Here is an 18,561-nt window from a genome sequence, read left to right as displayed (position 1 = left end):
TGTATAACATATCTGTTATATGCATATTAACAATTTATGTCTAAATCTCTTTCTATGTATCAGGATTTGTTAACCCTAGCTCTGTTGATATTTTGTGCAAGGAAACTTTCTGGTGTGTCTGTATGTATTGGTGAAGGGGGTTGTGCTGTGCATTGTAGACTGTTTAGCTGCATCTGTGGCCTCTGTCCATTAGATGTTAGGAACATATATTTCACCCCTACCCTGGTATGTAGTGTGACATACAACAATGATTCTAGACTTTGCCAAATTAAACAGCTGTCAGTAAACAGCCACTGATATATACATACATACATATATACACACATATATGTGTATGAGTGTACATATACACATACATATAGACACATACATATAGACACATATGTATGAAATTTTTACCTTGGGCTTGTTTTACCTTGAGTTTCTTTGATATATCAGACATCTCATTTACTGTATAAATTGCTTTTTGTGATCATCAAAAATCAGTTCATTGCTATGTCACTCTATCAGAAGTGACAAAATTCTCAAAATTGCATGAAAAATAAATATATACACCTACAACTCACTCAAAACTGCAATAAGTTTAACAAATGGTTTGATTTAGTCAACTTTACCTTTCTAAAGTACTGGCCAGAAATAAAAATCTAGTTTTTCGTGTTTCCTTTGTGGATTTTGGACAGCAGACAGGAGATTCATTGGTATAAAACAGTAAGTGACCAGCTGTCTACTCCCGTCTCAGGGATCACAAAAGCTCTTTAGAGATCCCTTTAGAGTGCTCAAAGAAAGAGGACAGTAGGAATTTAATGCAAGCCTATCAATCCATGAAATGTGATAACACCTTTAGAACAAGTGTGAGTGTGTGTGTATGTGTGTGTGTGTGTGCAAGCATGCATACCTGCACCCTAAGAAAGGAAGACAGAGATACTGACAGGGTCTTTGAGTAATTGTAGACAAAAACAATTAATTTTTTTATGGTTCCCTAGCAAAAATCGGAATTTCTTTCTACATTAAAAGAAGCATTCAAAACTCATCACCTAAGGCCCAATTTTAATACGCACAAGATACCAAGTATTACAAAGTACAAGTATTGCAAAATTAGAACTAAAGCAGTTTTTACATTTCTTTAGGAAAATATGTTGTTTATTGCTAGAATTGACTTTGACTCTTGACCAACTCACCGTTTAGTGAATATTGGAGGAAATCCATGTTCGGAAACTGATGACAGTGGCAAGAGAAAATGTGCTAATGAAATCCATGAATGATACAATTTTTAAGAAAATTTAAATTGAAACTTTGTCCAATGTGACCTATGCAAAGCAGATTAAATAGCAAATATTCATGATCTTTCTATTGGAGAGTGAAAAGAGGATTCTCTTGAGCTGTGATTCTATGCTATATTCTAAGAATCCTTAAGACACTGGGAATAACAGCCATCAGCTCTAAGCAGAGATGAGGGGAAGTATTCCTTTAATATGTCATTCTTAGTACAGTGGATATTTAATAATTTATTTTGACTTGTTGAATGAATGCATAAATAAATAAAAAAAGTATTTGAATTTTGCGAGGTCCAGAAGTACTCCCAAGGGTTCCAGAATAGTTCTCTGATATATGTCCTTACATGATTCCTTCATAATACCAGCCACTTAAAGATAATCCAAGGCAGTTACACTTATTACATCTGTTGCTGGTATACTGAAACCTCTAAAAAAATTTCACACATGCTCATTCAGAGAATATTTGACTGTAAGACAATTGTATCCTAGGCCATCTTTTCTTCTAATTAACTATATCTGGTAAATTACTGAGAGACCCCTGTCCTAAGGTTCCTCATCTATAAAATCATTTTTGAAAAGACAGGCTTTTTTCTAAAAAGTCCTCTTATTTCAAAAGTTTTACTATTTTAGATTTATGAAATCTTTCTATAATTTCTATGGGCATTAAATAGCTAGTTATTTCCCATCAGAAAACCATCATTAGAAAAGTGACTTAGTTTTGGAAGAGAGCTTGTTTTCAGGCAACAGAACATTCTAATATTTGCATGCTTGCTTAAGTTGCCTTTTCTTTGCAGGTCTGAAGACCTTGAGAGAGTAATTCAAGCAAACACATGGTGAGTTCATCAAACTATGCATGGGATTTTAAAAGAGAAATATAAAACATATATTTGAAACCTTTTACTGAAAATGATAAAGGTGTCTATTTTCACAAAGAAGTACAGCTTGTTTTTCAGATATTTTCCCTTCATTTTGTTTTTAGTGTAATTAAATTTTGAGATCTGAGAAGTTTTAGGCTGGATTTTCGCTATTATCACCCATGAATAAAGCAAATAGAATTTTGCCTAATCAATGAAACAAAGTTTCTACTTTTCAAGTGGTCAACACCCATCATTGCAAATTTTAAAGGTACAAGAAAGTATCAAGAAACACAAATAAGCACAGATAATTTTATCACCAAGATTAATATAATAACATTGTAACATCCGAGCCAACATGAAATTATGTTTAGGAAGGTGACTTTTTTATATTTAATTTATTTTACTCTTCTACTAAGCTTTCTTTTTTATTTTTGGTCTAAAAACATAGAGAAGTAAGAAAATGTGTAATTTGTGTAGATAAAAATTATTAAAATATTTACCATTCTCAAAGAAATGTATGTTCAGAAACAATGAACTAGCCTAAAACAGAAAAAAGATGACAAAATTTCTAAAAGTGAGATCCATTTTATCTAACGAGGGAATTCAACAAGGGAATCAGAGGATGAACAGTGCTTTGTACCTAAAACTAAACTTATCAAAGGATTAAAACACATATTTGTGTTGTGTTTATATTTACACACATACATAAACACACATGTGTATACAAATATATATATGCATACATACATATGAAATGTTAGAATATCAAGGCAATGGACTAAAGTATAAAAGGGTTTTCTCAGTTTTGATGGCCAAATTCCATGCTGTAAGCAGTGCATTAGCCTCTAATGACATACGATTTCTCACTGACAGATTTAACAGCATCAATAAGGCCTCTCTGTCCATTGCAGCAAATTGATCCTACATGACACTGACAAGGGCAGCCTGCACTTAATGACCTCCATCGCTGAAGGATGGAAATGAAAAATGATTGGAAGTACAAATAAATCTTTGAAAGAAAGTTTTCCTGAAACAGGTGTGCTGAAAGTGATTCATTTGAGGAATCATCACAAATATAAACCCAATACCCTAGCATGTCCCATTGTCTATTTTTACCAGGATCTCACTCCTTAGATCTTGAATCAAGATTTGCTTTAATTTCAAAAATGTCATCAAGACAATTTTTGTTCTCACTGCAAAAACATTAGGGATCTCTCTTAAAGGCATGAATTCTTCACTATTTATGCAAGTAACTAATGCATTTGTCACTTACCACCAAAAGACTCTGTTCAAATGGATAACAAATATATATAACATATACTTTTGTTTCTCCCCTAATTAGAAAAAGATATACAGTGTAGCTATTGATTATTTTCTCCTCAATTATCAGCAAAATTAGAACATGTTTAACCTCAATAACAATTTCAAATACATGAAGTGACTGTTCAAATGCTTCATTGATACATTAATGCTTCTTCCTTGAATACTGCACAGTTGTTTTAGTTAAATTAAGATTTTGGCATATAGTTATTCCAGTTCTGGCCCAAATGCCACCCTGACCTATCTCCATCTTGTTATTACTGAATACAAATTTTTAAAAGAAAATTGCACCATTTTCTTTATATATTTGGAAGTTTAACTTGCATTAATGTAGATGGATGGGAAAGAGTTGATAAGCAGTATACCAGAGGAATGTAATAGTTACGGTTGCATAGCATCTTTCCATTTTCAAAATAATTGTGGGTGTTTCTTTTTTTTCCTTAACAATTTTCCTTTGAGGTAAATCTTGTGAAGTCAATCTTATTTTATTGATGAGAAAACTGAAGTTTGAGAGGATAAATAACTTTGTAAGGTCATTAGCTAGTAATTGGTAGAACTCACACTCATATCTGACATACTATTTTCCCAACATTTCACAGTAATAAGGGAATAAATATAGCACTACAATATCAAACTACTAATCTTTAATATAGTAATACAAATGACAATGGAGAAAAGATGCAATAGCAGCCTACTTGTTTTTAATGGCTAAATAAAATTTTTTAAACCAAGTCACATTTCTGAAAAATCAAATCCTGGGCTTCGACAAGTATTCAAAGGAAATAATTTTTCTTGTCAATAAGTATTTGGAGAAGAATACTGGGGAAGTGGCTGAATCTTAACACTTCGGTAGTGGAGCTATATTGTGTACTTTATTTGCCACTTAATTATTACAGAAGACATTACAAAATAAACTAGAATTCTGTGATTTCCAAGAATCAGAAAAGGTCAATTTTAAGTTCCATATCTAGTAGAAAATAGAATGCATAATTTGGATTCCAATTATGATGAGGAAGACTTAGTAGCCCGTCATGGAAAGTCATCTATAGATAGAATTGCAATGCGAAGTTTATGAAACAAAGTTTATGAATAACAAATATTTGACATTCTGAGAAATAATAATTAATAATTTAATAATAATTAAATGCAGATTAGTATCACAAGTGGATTAGAAACTGAGTTTTTTCAATTTCTCAAATATCTTATCAAAATGTAATTCCAAAAGGTTGATAAAAATACACACAAAAAAATACCAAAAAAAGAAGGCATGTTATTTAAGGGCATATAAAGGACCAACGTTAGACTGTAGGTTCCATGACAGACCACTGTTATTTATTGTAGTGCACATGTCAAGTAAATCATTACTTTTCAAAAAAAAAAAAAGAAAACATAATACCTGTTTCTTGTCTCTAATTGAAGCATCATATGATAATAGTCGGTCATATTGATTGAAATAATCATCCTTTTCTGCTAAGAAAATACTCTGTAATTTCAGATATTCTTGAGCTAAACGTAGATTTTCTTCTAGTGAAAGATCTTGTATTCTCTAGAAGATAAATATATACATATAGGTAGAGGAAATCATTTTAATTTTTGTTGAACTTTTTTATCTTTTGAGTTACCTAAAAGTGGCATATCAGATTTTAGAAAACTAATAAAAGCAAAAGATGCTTTCCATGAAACCAGTATCCTCTTTGGATTTAATAATTTTCTTTCTTGATAAAGGTTTTCTATTGACTCATGAGTCTGTCTCAGTTTTGTTCCCTTTCTTTCTAGAACTTCTCTCTATGATGCCTTGGGAAGTAACCAGTCCTGGGAGACACCACTCAGCATTCCTGGAGCCTGTTTCATTTACCACCCCCTATTTTTTTCCCACTTCTTCAAGCCTCAGTGCTCAGATAGGTAAAGAAACTTGGGAGCTTAGAATTTCATCTCCAAGAATTTCACTGAGGTGGCATTTAAGAAAAATACTGGAAGTGTATCGAAGTAAAGAATAAAAGACAAGGAACAAGGAATCCTTGCCTTAGAAGGCCCACAAACAGTCATTATTTGTTTCTATATTAAAGGCTATTGTATTTGTATTAGTTAATTCTGCTTCATTAGCAACTGAGAAGTTTATAACATCCCCATGACTAAATAAACATATATTAGATCGAATACAGCCCCCCTAGACTATAGCTTTTGTAATATTACCCATTTGGAAATTGGGGGATGATAATAATTTTAAATTAGATGCATACATTCATTTTAGTTGCTGATTTTTTTTAACACTTGTGGCATACAAATCTTCAGGCTGCTTCAAAAATATAGAATTTATTACCAGCCTTAAATATTTTCAAATCTGTTAATATATTCCTCTTAAGACAGTTTATTCTAAGAATAAAGCTCTATTCATTGTATTATTTATACTTGTAAAAACTTTTTAATGCTCAAATGCAGATTAATCATGATGAAAATGATGATTAAATAACTAAATCTAAAAATAGCCCTACTAAAGCAATTAAAATGCTTCTTTGGGAAAATTGCCATAACATCAAAACTTTGGTATAAGTTGTTTAAAAAAAGTATTGTGATATGAGAATGTACAGAGAGGAAATGTAATTCAGCAGAAAATTGCCTGTACAAATATTTTTGTATTTACACACTTAAAGATTTATTAAGGTCAACAAACATATTTCTCATGAAAGCCTGGTATCCATATTGATCCTAATGATTAATACTATGTCATAGCTGTACTTCAAAAAGCCACAATGATGAACTGAGAATCATTTTAAATGACCTTGCCCTAATTCAGGCATAATGATTTAAATCTTTAGAAACTTCTATCTTGTGACTTGCCTAAAATCATATAGAATTATCTTTCAGTAGGAAGACAAATTTTCTGAATATTTTTCTTTGGTGGAGATACTTTTGAAAAGATGGTTACAATTATTTTTGATGATTTAAAAGTAATATTAAAATCTAATCCTCAAGTGACTAACTTGGTACTCCTATAAATGCTCTACTGGATACAGAAAGAATAATCATTTTGAGTATTTTATTTGTTTGACTTGAAGGTAAAGCATAACTCTGTCACCTAAGATATTCTACTTCTCGTATACATTTCTTTCAGGCCCTACAACTCTACTGTAAACATTGAATTTGAGAGGAGTGTCATAAATATTGTGGAATTTGCTTTAAATCTAGTTACTAGAACTTAATAGGGAATATATTTGGTAATTTGTGATTTGTTCACTGTATAATATGCAATTTTATTTCCAAATACATATACTTTCAATTTTTTGGTATTACATCATTTCTTGCTCTATTATATGACATAGATACCAAAAAATGAAATTGTGTTGTCATACCAACAAATTTTAAAAATGTTGGTATATAAGTCATTTTTTACATTATCATTTCTCAGTAATAAATGTACAGAAGAATTTGCCAATCACTACGTATTCCCAAAAGTCAGTGACTTTCAGCTGTGCAATGCAGTGTAAGTTTTCTTAATTTTAAATAATGGTATTCTGCTGACATTGACAACATTCTTTATGTTCTACTGTAGTTCCACGTCACAACTTTGGCTTGTTTAATTTTAGTCAATAATATTAAACATGCAAAAGAAACAAGGGGGGATGGGTGGAAGTAGGTCCAGATGAAATAACACTACCACTACTGGAAGTTGAACCCTTATAGCAGGGTAGTGGCAGAAGATAATTAAGAAGGGGCACAGAAGTTGGAGTTAGCAATATAGTAGAAAGGGGAATTGAAAAAAGGAAACTAAAATGAGAAGATGGCTTTCAAGTGAGTTTAAGTTCAAACACAGATGAATCTTACCAGTAGAAGCTTTATACTTAAAGTTCTGGTTTAAATGTGAAACGTGAATGAAATTTTGGTTTTAAACCCATTAAAGATAAACTCATGCCATTTGCAGCAACATGGATGGAGCTAGAAGGAATTATGCTCAGTGAAATAAGTCGGAAGGAAAAAGAAAAAATATCAGATGGTTTCACTGATAGGAAGAATATAGGGGGACTAAAAAAGAAATCAGGGGGGAAATAATAACAATACAAAACAGAACAAAACAAAAACAAACAATTATAAACCGGAGACACCCTGCAAGGGAGGAAGAGGGAGAGGAGTTGGAGGGAGGGAGAAGCACAGGGGACTAAAGTGATGGTGCAGGGGTGCATTGGTGAAGGAAATTCTGTGGAACAACACCTGAGGAGGGAGGAAAGCAAACATTGTTTAAAAATGAACAACGATGTAAAAATATATAAAGAGAAAAAGAAAAAATTGATTTGCTGCTTCTATAGATTAAATAACTGTATTCTTAGTTGGTATATAGTATTATTTTATTCACACATTCCCTCATTTTCATTCAGTTATCAACTCAAAACTTTTAATTTAGTAACCACTGTGGGGCAAACTCTGAGATATAATGGTGAATGTCAATACTTGGTGGTCTTGTGGGAAAGATTCATATTAACCATCAAACAAGGAATGCAGAATTTTGAATCTTTCACACTTTTTTGTTTCCTACATGTATTAATTTCACCTAAAAGATCTAAATATACTTTACTAAGCTAAATTTATTGGTAATTATTCAATTTTTATTAATAATGACTATGATGATGAAACATTGGGAATATGGTTTGATAAAGCGACATCATGAATATCAGAAAATAGAATGCAACAAGGCAAATACTTGACATGAAGATGGTTTATTTTTTATTATATCAAATTATTTGTTTGGGGAATATTACAGCTTCTTATTTCAGTGTTTTGCTAGAAATTAAGATTATGTTTATCAAGTGTTAAGCACATTGTAGGCCACCATTTTGTTCACTCCTAAGATACACTGGACAAAGTACAGTTGATATATGTGGGTACACAGGTTTTCAGTACATGAATGAATGAATAAGTAGAATACCATTTAGGAAATGAATCTATTTCCTAACATTTTAGAGTCACACATTTTATTTACCACTTCTTTGAAATGATACTGATATTATAACCATTTATTATAATGAAGCACATTCATTTACACTATTTAGCACTATCCCACTAGGGAGGTGAAGACCTTAAAGAAGCGAGGAAAAGGAATCATACAATATGCACTGAACATTATTCTGAGGACTGCAATGTCCAGGCTTAACAATATTTCTTTCTCTGGGTACAAGTTGACCTATACAAGGTAGGCAAAGCACTTGAAATTGTACACAGACATTTTCTTGCTTTATCTTATTAGTGCATGATCCCAAAGTGTTGAGGAATCATCAAAAAAGAATGATCTGTCTTGCTCCTCTGCCATCAACAATGCTAAAAATTGTAGGTAGACTGAGACCCTGTAGTACCCAAATACTAGTTTCCCACTTTTGTTTCACTTGACATTTCTTCTTAAGTCATGGATTTTATCATCTTGGATTCCCTCATTTTTCTATTCTTTTCCTTCTTCCTCTGGGCCAGGGGGGAAGTCAGGGAATTCTAATGAGAGAATTGGGCTCTTTTCATATTAATAATAGAGCACAGCCATCTATTTATGTTTCTCCTTGAGACATATAGAGAAAAATTTTAGAACTAAAACTGAACATGAACATGAACTTAAATTCCACATATAATGAAAAGGAAAAAAATAATAAAGTAGGGGAAACAAATATGGCCAGTGTCTACAAATGAAAAGATTCTGCTGGCTCCAAAGCCTCAACCTCCCTACTTCTGAAAGTCATTCTACCCACAATTTAGTATTAATAGTGTGATATAAGACTGATGACAGAGTGATGATATGAATTAGAGTAACTGCTAACATTAGGAGTGCTAATTAAAACCAGGACATATCCTAAGAAGGCAGTATTTACTAAATTTATCCTCACATCAGTTCTCTAAGTTGTGAATTTATTCTCATTTTACAAATAAGGAAGATAATTCAAAGAGAAGTCAGGTGAAGCAAATTGTATCTTTCAAATATGCCGGCAATATTTTCATTTCCAGAAGTTTTTCCAGAACCTGTTACTTGCTATCAAGAAGCGTAGTCTATTTCTCTTTTCTCTGAACCTGGGTAGTCTTTTTTTTTTTTTAACCTGGGTAATCTTGTGGCTTTTTCACCAACAGATTTTGGGGGAAACGATGCTGCATGACTTCTTAAACTTGATTATATAAAGCATATAACTTCTGCCTCACCCTCTCTTTGGGATATTTGCCCTAGAACTAGTTACCATGTTGTGAGGATTGTAAGCCACATGGAGAAGTCAGGTGAAGATGTTCCAGCTAAAAGCCCCAAATCAGAATTCAAGCAACAGTCACAGCAAATGTGAATGAATGAGTCCTTTGAAGATTATTCCAGCTTCAAGTCATCGAGTCGATGGTCCAGAAAGAATGAGAAAAAAGACAAGCTATCCCTGCTATGTCCTGCCCAAATTTCTGATGTATACAATCATGAGTCATGCAGCTTTGGGCATTTATCATGTTATTAAAGCAACTGAAACACAAGATAGCTTGTGCAAGCTTCTACATTATTAGGTGGGGAACCTGGGCTTTGCACCTAGCAGACTAGTTCTAGATCCCATACTCTTCATTATCTTTTATACTTGAGCTCATAAGCACAAGCCAGCACCATTTAACTCTACACAAAGCTCTCTTTATAAAATCTGACAATATTAAGCAATCAAACCAATTATCAGAATTAACTTGTTCTCAGTCTATTTCCACCAAGTAACAGTCTTCTTTATACTCTAACACATAAAATATAGTTAGCTGGGCCTCCCTGGTGGCCCAAGGGGTTAAGCATAGCACTCTGAAGCTATCCACAGCTACTGCAGCATGAATTCAATCCCCAGCCAGGGAGCTGACATGGTGCAGCAGACCTCTCCTGTCTCACCTGCTGCTCCCCTCACCAGTGTATTTCAGTCAGTCTGCCTGTTCTGTTCCCCACTCTTTCTCTGGTGCATCCTCTCACCTCCCACACCTCTGGCCTATACCCCAGTTCTTATATGCATAAATAAATAAATGCTGAAATAGATAAAGTAGGCTGCTGAGAAAAATGAGAACTAGAAGTGACTTTTCCTTGTAAATCAATATGGCATTCTGGTTACATATAACTAGTCTCATGCTTTTTGATCTCCATAATTCCATATTCCATGATTTGATTAGGTCTGATGTACTCACTGACAAGACCAAGTGCAAAGAATTTCAAAGCTGGCTCTGTATTAATATGAACTACGGTCAGATACAGCAGAGAAATGCCAACCAAGCCTGAGGCCTGTGGAGATCCACTCAAACAGACTACCTTGAAGGGAGTTTAGATTAATTTGAACTCTGTTTTTTAAAAAAATCTAACATGGCTTAATGGCAAAGGAAATTAGAAGAAAAAATACTTGATTTAAACATTACAGAGAGATGGTTATGATGAAAATATTTGCACTGTACATCTATATGCAAAAAATCTTTATAAGTATAAATACCTTAATGTTAATAGTATTAGTGTCTATGACTAAATTTATCCAGCTACTCTTAATAGAGGAATTTTGATCCAGTTCATCAGACCGAGGGGCTAGGTCTTTCTTTCAGTTATGTATTGGTAAGAAACCTATCATGATGTGATTATATGTGACTGTCTCAGCTGATCTTTTCTAAATATCTGCCATGTCCTGATTCTTAGTTATTACTAGTTTACTTCAGATAGCTTCTTGCTTTCTTGCATCTTGACAGGTTTCTGCTGGCTATAACTGTCCTGTTCATATTCTTGGACAGACTGCACCCCATGCACATTAAATCTCATGTTGGAAAGAATGGACTTCCTGCTAGAACCTCCAGAGAACAAAAGTTGTGTTCCTGCTGTGTCTACTGATCAGTTTTACTCCAGAGCATTATTACATCTAACTTTTCATTTAATTTATATGTTTAATCATTATATTAGTAAGCCCTTTAATAAATTTATTCTATGGGTTCAGTTCTATGGTTAGCCATAGCAAAGGAAGATAAGATATAAGCCCTGTTCACCAGAGATTATAGGGTAGAGTAAGAGGAGCCAGAAGTTTGAATAAGTCTGTTTGATTCCCTTCTACCAGGAGGAATCTATTCTACTAGGTCAGTGGGAGGGTCAGAATAGGCTTCATAGGAGAAATAAGCAGGGACTGAAATCTTAAGAGTAGTCATATCTTTGACAAGGATCAAAACTGATCTATACATGATTAGGTATATATTTGAGAAAAATTGGATAAGTCAGGTGAGAGGAATTTTTTATTGGTCCTTTTAGGACTATTATATTTTTGTTACCTATGAGTTGTGAATTAGACATCTGAAGCTTAGGCTAAATATTTGGCTCTCTCTTGACTTTAAAATATCACTAATAGTGTAAACAATGACATGTACCCACATATTTCTTACTCCATTGACGCATTTGTAAGTAATTGCTCCATTTCATGTACCAGTGTTTCAGTTGCATGTGATCCTGTAAGTTTATACATTACACCACTGATATCATCCCATTAAAGCCTTACAGTCCTCACATAAGCCTTTGAGACATCATGCCAGTTTAGGACACTAGATTGGTAGTTTTGCATGAAGTACATTCTGAGGTTATTAAAGCCGACATTAGTACTAAGATTGACTCATAGAATGTGCAGGGCATAGACTTTGGAATAAATGAGACCCTTCAAAAGCATTCCCTTTTATTCATAGGCATTAGCATAGTGAACTCAAATGCTTAAAATACATGATCATTCTCTAACAATATAGTTGACATGGAGAAAATGTATACATTATTAGGCACATCACCTATTACATACATAGAGGCAGTATTGCATTGCTTCTCCCTTAAAATCTTTACACCAATTGCTGCTGAAGAGAGTTCTCCCCAGTGTTTACAAGGAGCAAATCTGTAAGAATGATATGTGTCGATACTCTGAAGTCTCAAAGGAGTAAATAACTGTTCTAACTCTCCCAGGGCCCACTTCCTTGTCTGTGCTGCCATGGAAACCATCCTCTTGTCCAACATGAGTTCTCCGACAAATAGTCTTGAATATTCTTGCTTTTCTAAGTGAACAAATCAGTCCTCTGCATCAAGATTGTGACATGCCTCAAACTCTAGATATTATGATGTTTGACAAAATGCTCTCTAATCACCAATGTACCAAAAAATGTTTACTGAGCAACTGGTATACACAAAGCATCATGGGGGATGCTGTCAGAAGCCAAATAGTACCTTTAAGACACTGATGAAAGTCTGCCACATACTGACTGACCAGTCAAACTGTCACTGCCAGGGTCTACGAAATACTTCTTTAGTTACCCCTCCTCAGTACCCAAACATGTGACTACTGTATACAGCAGTCCTTAGCCCCCAGGGGCTTACAAATTTAGTATACATAAAGTATGCTAATGGACATTATCACATTGCTTCTCAGAACTCAGAAAAGATTCATGGGGAATATATAACTGCTTTGTATTAACCCTGCATGTTTATTTGTTTTATTTTAGTGTACATATCTGACCAGGAATCATTGATACCAGCATGAAAAAAATACACGATTTCAGGGCCGAAGGAGCTTACAATCAGATAAAGGAATTGAGGCATTCACAAAGCTAACTACACGAGAATACATTATACATGAAGAAGGATAAAAGCCATCAAATAATGATAGCAGTTCCACTAGAGATCAGTTTCAATGAAAGTAAGGAGCCAAGTTTCAATGGAATCTGTTTGGGACCAGATTCATAAGATATTTCATACACAGAGCGCTCTGTGTGTTCTCAGCATGGAAAATCTGGCCTAGAAATATAGATGCTGCAAAATATTAAAAAGTACCTGATTAATGTGGGCATATCTCCTATAACTATTCAACAGCTTTAGAAAACTGTGCAAATGTCTCTTATGTTAGCTATTAAATTTTGATTTGATTACATTTTTTTCAGGATAATTATATTTCCTGTCAAAGTATCCAGGATAATTGATTGAAAGTAAATTATATAGTAAGAAAATGGGTAAAAATTGGTGTCATGTGCTCTCTATCCCCAATGAATTTTTCCAAGTTAAAGTACATGATTTAATCAGTTACATTACATGTCCTCAGTAGTAATAATTCCCTTAAGTTTATTTATTACTTATTAAGTAAAACTTAAATTTTAATCCTGAATATATATTTATTTAATAGTGTCCTCTAACAGGAACATATTTGCATATTATTTCATTGTTAAATATTCCTGTGCAATGTCATAATTTACTTATATTTTAATTTGTCAATATTTTAAAATATATTTATAAAGCCTGCTACTCTTTTTTCTGTGTCATCTGAAAGACTGAACAATTTTCTCCTGATTTGAATAGTTTAAGATTTAGAAAGGTTTCCTATTTACTCACATTTTAATGATATACATTTCTACTTCACTGGTGGAAAAGGCTGATCAGTCACAGAAAGGTCAGTTAACACTAAATAGACCCTTTCTTTATGTAATTACAAAGAATAATATCTTTGTGCTGATGGCACTGCACATGGAGTGGGTGATGCAGAGAATTAATGTGCTGCCTTGTTGGCCCATGGGATAGAGATTTCAATACAATAACCACAACTTATTCTAATTATGCAGCTTTAAAAGGTCATCAGCAAAAAAGAGTTAAGGAATTATCAGCTAACTTTATCATAAAGTAAAAATGTAATACATAAATGCAGAAAATGTAAGAATACTACCTAGAAACTTTATTACATGTGAAAGGCAGAGCAAAGAGGTAGGACAGATGATATAAATAAGCAAATGTTTTGAAAATTTATGTATTTTTTCATAACTTCCTACTAAAGTAGTCAGGTAATCTAATTTCACATTATGTATTTGTAGAAAATGCTTACTTTTGAAAATGTTTTTAATATTTAAGGCCAATTTCATTGCCTCATTCATATTATACCATATATTTAGATAACTGCTTTAAAAGTCTATCTGTTATAAAATAACAAATGCAGATTATACTGTATACAAAAGACAATTAGAATAGAAAATTAAAGCCCCTCCTTACAAGTATAACCATTAATATACACAGACATAACTTTAACATTTTTGTTAAAGTTCTTAAGGAACAGAAATTTTTAAAAATATTCATTAATGATGAGGAAATGGAGGCCAGGAAAGTCAATTTCGTGTCCAAGATGGCAGACAAAGAGAGTAGCATCTTTGTTAGAGTCTAGACTGATGCCAGCCCAACTCTCTTTTGGAATTGTATCACCTCCTAATTTTGCATGTGAATTGCAATGTCCTTCAGATTCTAGATTGATGCGTGTGAATGCTCTAATTTCTGAATACTCTATAAAATTACATTATCTTTTGAAATAAACTGGGTGCTTATAGAGAAGAGTCCTTTGAAATGAAAACAAAACAAACAAAGCCTCAGCATCTTTTCCTTGGGAATTCAGAGTCAGAAAATATTAAGCTTATTGTAACTGAGGTACCTGATAGGAGAAATACAGTAACTAATTTGCAATTCAACACCATATCCTCGTGGACAGAATTATTACTAATGCTTTTTCTCTTTTGTTCCTTGCAGATAATCCCTTTACTAAGAAATAAAAGGTCATGAGACTGTCTAGCTACCTAATATTGTAGATGAGCATTGTCTAAATTTTGCAATGTATCTCTAACAGAAATATGATTAAAAATACCTAAGGTTATTTTCTATATACACTAATTTTGAGACTTGTTCATTAGACAACATAACTTAAGCCCAGTATGGAAACAATCATATATTCTAGAACAGGGATCATCAAGTCTGCAGCTAAATCCAGCCCACTGCCTTTTTTCCATAAATAAATGTTACTGGTACATCATCACATTCACTTGTTTACATGTTGTCTATAACTGTTTTTGTTCAATGGTGGCAGAGTTGAGTAATTGCAACAGAGTAAGTGTACCACAAATTCTAAAATATTTACCATCTTCCCCCTTACACAAAAAAAATTGCTGACCCCTTCTAGAGGTCCTTTATATGTTAGTATCACGCAAAACAAAGTTCCAATTTAGACTTCTCACTCAAGATCTCATTTGACTTATACCTACTTGTAGGAAACTAATTGTTGGAAAGCAGTTCTAAAATTTTTCAAGCAGAAATACATACTAAGGTGACATAGTCAATTAATAGTTTAAAAATGTCTCCAAGTTCTTTGAAAAATAATATTTTTGTGAACTTTTTCAATATTATGAAAATGGACACAACAATGTTGCAGAGAGTTGTTAAAAATGCTAAGATATCATAAATAATGCCCAAATTTTTCTAGCTCAATGCTTATTTAAATGTGGTTCTTACAGGTTTTTCATTATAGGAAGCTCTTGATCTGTTCATTTTTCTATTCCTGCAACTTTTCTTTAGGGGACCAGAAATAATTTCATGAGGCCAAGTGAAAGTTTAACTTTACAGGTGACATAGGTGGTCATTCATCTGCAGAATGTCTAAAATGTGATGGACACTATGATTAGAAAGAATGCACTAGCTATACATTATAGCGGCATGGATTAATTTTAAAATACTGAATAATAAACATTGCATAATTCAGCATATAAGGGTAAGTGTTAATGGAGCTGATACTTAGAAATGTTATGGGAGACAAAAATTTTCACTAGTATTTTGTGGCCATGTAAGTTCTATGTAGTTAGTGATGACCATATTCTCTCTTAAAATCACTAAGTGGATGAGTTCTTACATCTTCCAGGTTTTTTCAAGTGTTAAAAAAAAAAACAAAACACAAACCCTTAGATGAAACATCAAACAATTCTGCAAATACACCTAGGCTACAATGCTGATTCACTCCACATATCAACTAGTCGTGGTCAGAGCAAATGTAGGCAAAAAGAAATCTGCCATCATAACTGTTAATTGATCTTGTGCTTGTTTCCCTCTGTGCCTTCTTTCTCTCCTTAATTTTGTTTTCCTTCAACTTACTCTTTTTATTTTTTTTTATTTCCTCTTCTCTTTAGCTTCCTCCTCATCATTTTCAAACATGAATTCATTCATCTACGGTCCTCTTGTCATTACATTTTCCTCTCAAAGACATCATCTTCCCTTCCTATCATTTCCTCAACACCCTGTTCTAACCAAGTCACTTATTCCTTTCTATATTTTGGTAGAAAAATTAAAGTAACTCAAGTTATGAAAAACATTTGGGAAATATTGAATGACCCACTTATGTTTTCCCCACAAAAAATAAGACACTTCATGAACTCTAATATGGATGGATATTGTCCAATCCATGGTATGGTTGCTTTCCTTTCAGTGTTGGCTAGATAGTAATTTGGATAGCTGCAGTAAAAAAGAAAAAATAGAAAATGAACAAAATGAAAACTTTTGGTCTATCTGGAAAAGTTGAATAGAGATATTTTTCTTGTATCACTATTTCATGTCAATCTAGCAGTGATTTTGAGTGACAGTATTATAAGTTTACATATATAAGTAAAGTATATGGCAAGTACTGTTACATTTACATTTATATATATATATATGTATATATACAGATACATATAAGTATTTTCAGATTTTTAATCAATGGACAGATAGGAAGAAAGCCAGAGAATGGAAAATGGTAGACAAGCTAGAATTTCTTCACAAAGAATATAGGACACAAAAGCAAGAAATATGGCATTTAAAAATAAGAAGTCTGTTAATGTAAAATAATTCCTAATTTATTATTATTAGATACTGTATATATATACTGGTAAGTGTTAAAATGTGTAAAGATTAGCATTTCAACTTTTCTTGGAAAATATGCTCTCTCTATATACATATATGTGTGTCACTGTAATCACTATGTTTTATTATAGTTGATATCTTTTTTATGATTTTTTTCTTTTTTTTTATTTTTTTTTTATAGAGGCATGCTTTTATTTTATTTTATTTTACTTGTTTGTTTGTTTGTTTTATACATGCACTGGGTACAGTCAGAAGCGCGAGAGGGCGAGAGAATTCACCAGAGCCAGAGCGGGGAGCAGAGCAGGCAGAAGGACCGAAGTACACTGCTGAGGGGAGCAGCGGGCGGCAGGAGAGGTCTGCGCGCCTATAGTTGATATCTTTTGAGTTAATTTTCCTACTTCTGTGAAATTTTTGTGCCCCATTAATTTTTATCCCGGTAGTTGCTACATAGTAGTCCCTCAATAAACATTACTGAATAAATGAATAGATGAGTAAAACTGCATAATACTGAAAACTTGTTCAACACAGACATAACAGCACAGAGGGTACGGGTACACTGTACTCTTAAAATTATTTTTGTTTTCCTCAAAGTATTTACTTCTGTTAAATGCTCTTAAAATTTCAGAATATTATATACATACTGGTATTTTTTGTGTTTTTTTTTTCTGTGAGAAATACTTCACGATTCATTTTTACAACATAAAAACATAGGAATTTATCCATTTACATTTTGACTGAGAAAAATAATAAGCTTTCCAGTTCTTTAAATCCTAGTTTGCAAAAGCATTTTACTGTATAATCTCTCTGTGTTGTATTCCAGTTTACTTGTAGGTTTTCCTTGGAAGAATAACAGAAATCTAAACTACCTGCTTTGCTGCCTTTATACACTTTGCTAAGCTGTGTTCTCACAACTCAGGGGATTAAAATAAAAAAAAAATAGTAAGACAGTTTCACATGAAATAACTATAGTTGATTTTTTTTTAATAACAGAGGTTCTTCACAGTAGCAGAATATGAACAGTTTAAGAAAACAGAAAGTAGTAACACAAAGGCTGCATTTAAATGACCTCATCCCAAATATTTTTGAACAAGGAATTCATAAATTTCACACATATTTTAATGTTCTAAAATGGAGAAACAGTGTATGTCTTAAATGGACTTAACACTGTACACCCACTATCATCAGATGGGATAGGCAATCCTGCAGCTTGAATGATCCATCCGTTCTTTGTCTGAGGTCATACCAACTGGTATAGTGCTATTCTCTACCTCTGTTATCCTATCAACATCAGGTCAATTTTCCTTCCTCATTTAAGTTTCTTTGTTTCAATATCCCGTCCTCCCAACACCCCCCCCCCCAATAAAGGAAGACCAAGCTTTCTAGAATCAAATGCCACAATCCATTCTAGAAATCCGCAGGATCACCCCCTTGTTACATTTCTCTGATCAGAGTGATGACTGGT

The 18,561-nt window shown here is 33.1% G+C and overlaps 1 protein-coding gene across 1 annotated transcript in view; it reads right to left on the bottom strand.

The window, feature by feature from the left end:
• Window positions 1–18,561, bottom strand: part of CCDC178 (coiled-coil domain containing 178) — a 305,310-nt gene that overhangs the window by 117,880 nt on the left and 168,869 nt on the right. Inside the window, exon 19 of the mRNA XM_037508275.2 lies at window positions 4,848–4,997. Coding sequence (XP_037364172.1) covers window positions 4,848–4,997 — 150 coding nt within the window. The remainder of the gene's footprint in view (window positions 1–4,847; window positions 4,998–18,561) is intronic.

The sequence above is a fragment of the Talpa occidentalis genome, unplaced genomic scaffold, assembly GCF_014898055.3.
Source record: "Talpa occidentalis isolate TD23 unplaced genomic scaffold, MPIMG_talOcc4v2.1 talOcc4.13, whole genome shotgun sequence".
Classification (NCBI taxonomy): domain Eukaryota; kingdom Metazoa; phylum Chordata; class Mammalia; order Eulipotyphla; family Talpidae; genus Talpa; species Talpa occidentalis.
Note: the sequence above shows the minus strand (reverse complement) of the source record. Positions and strands in the feature narration are given on the sequence as shown.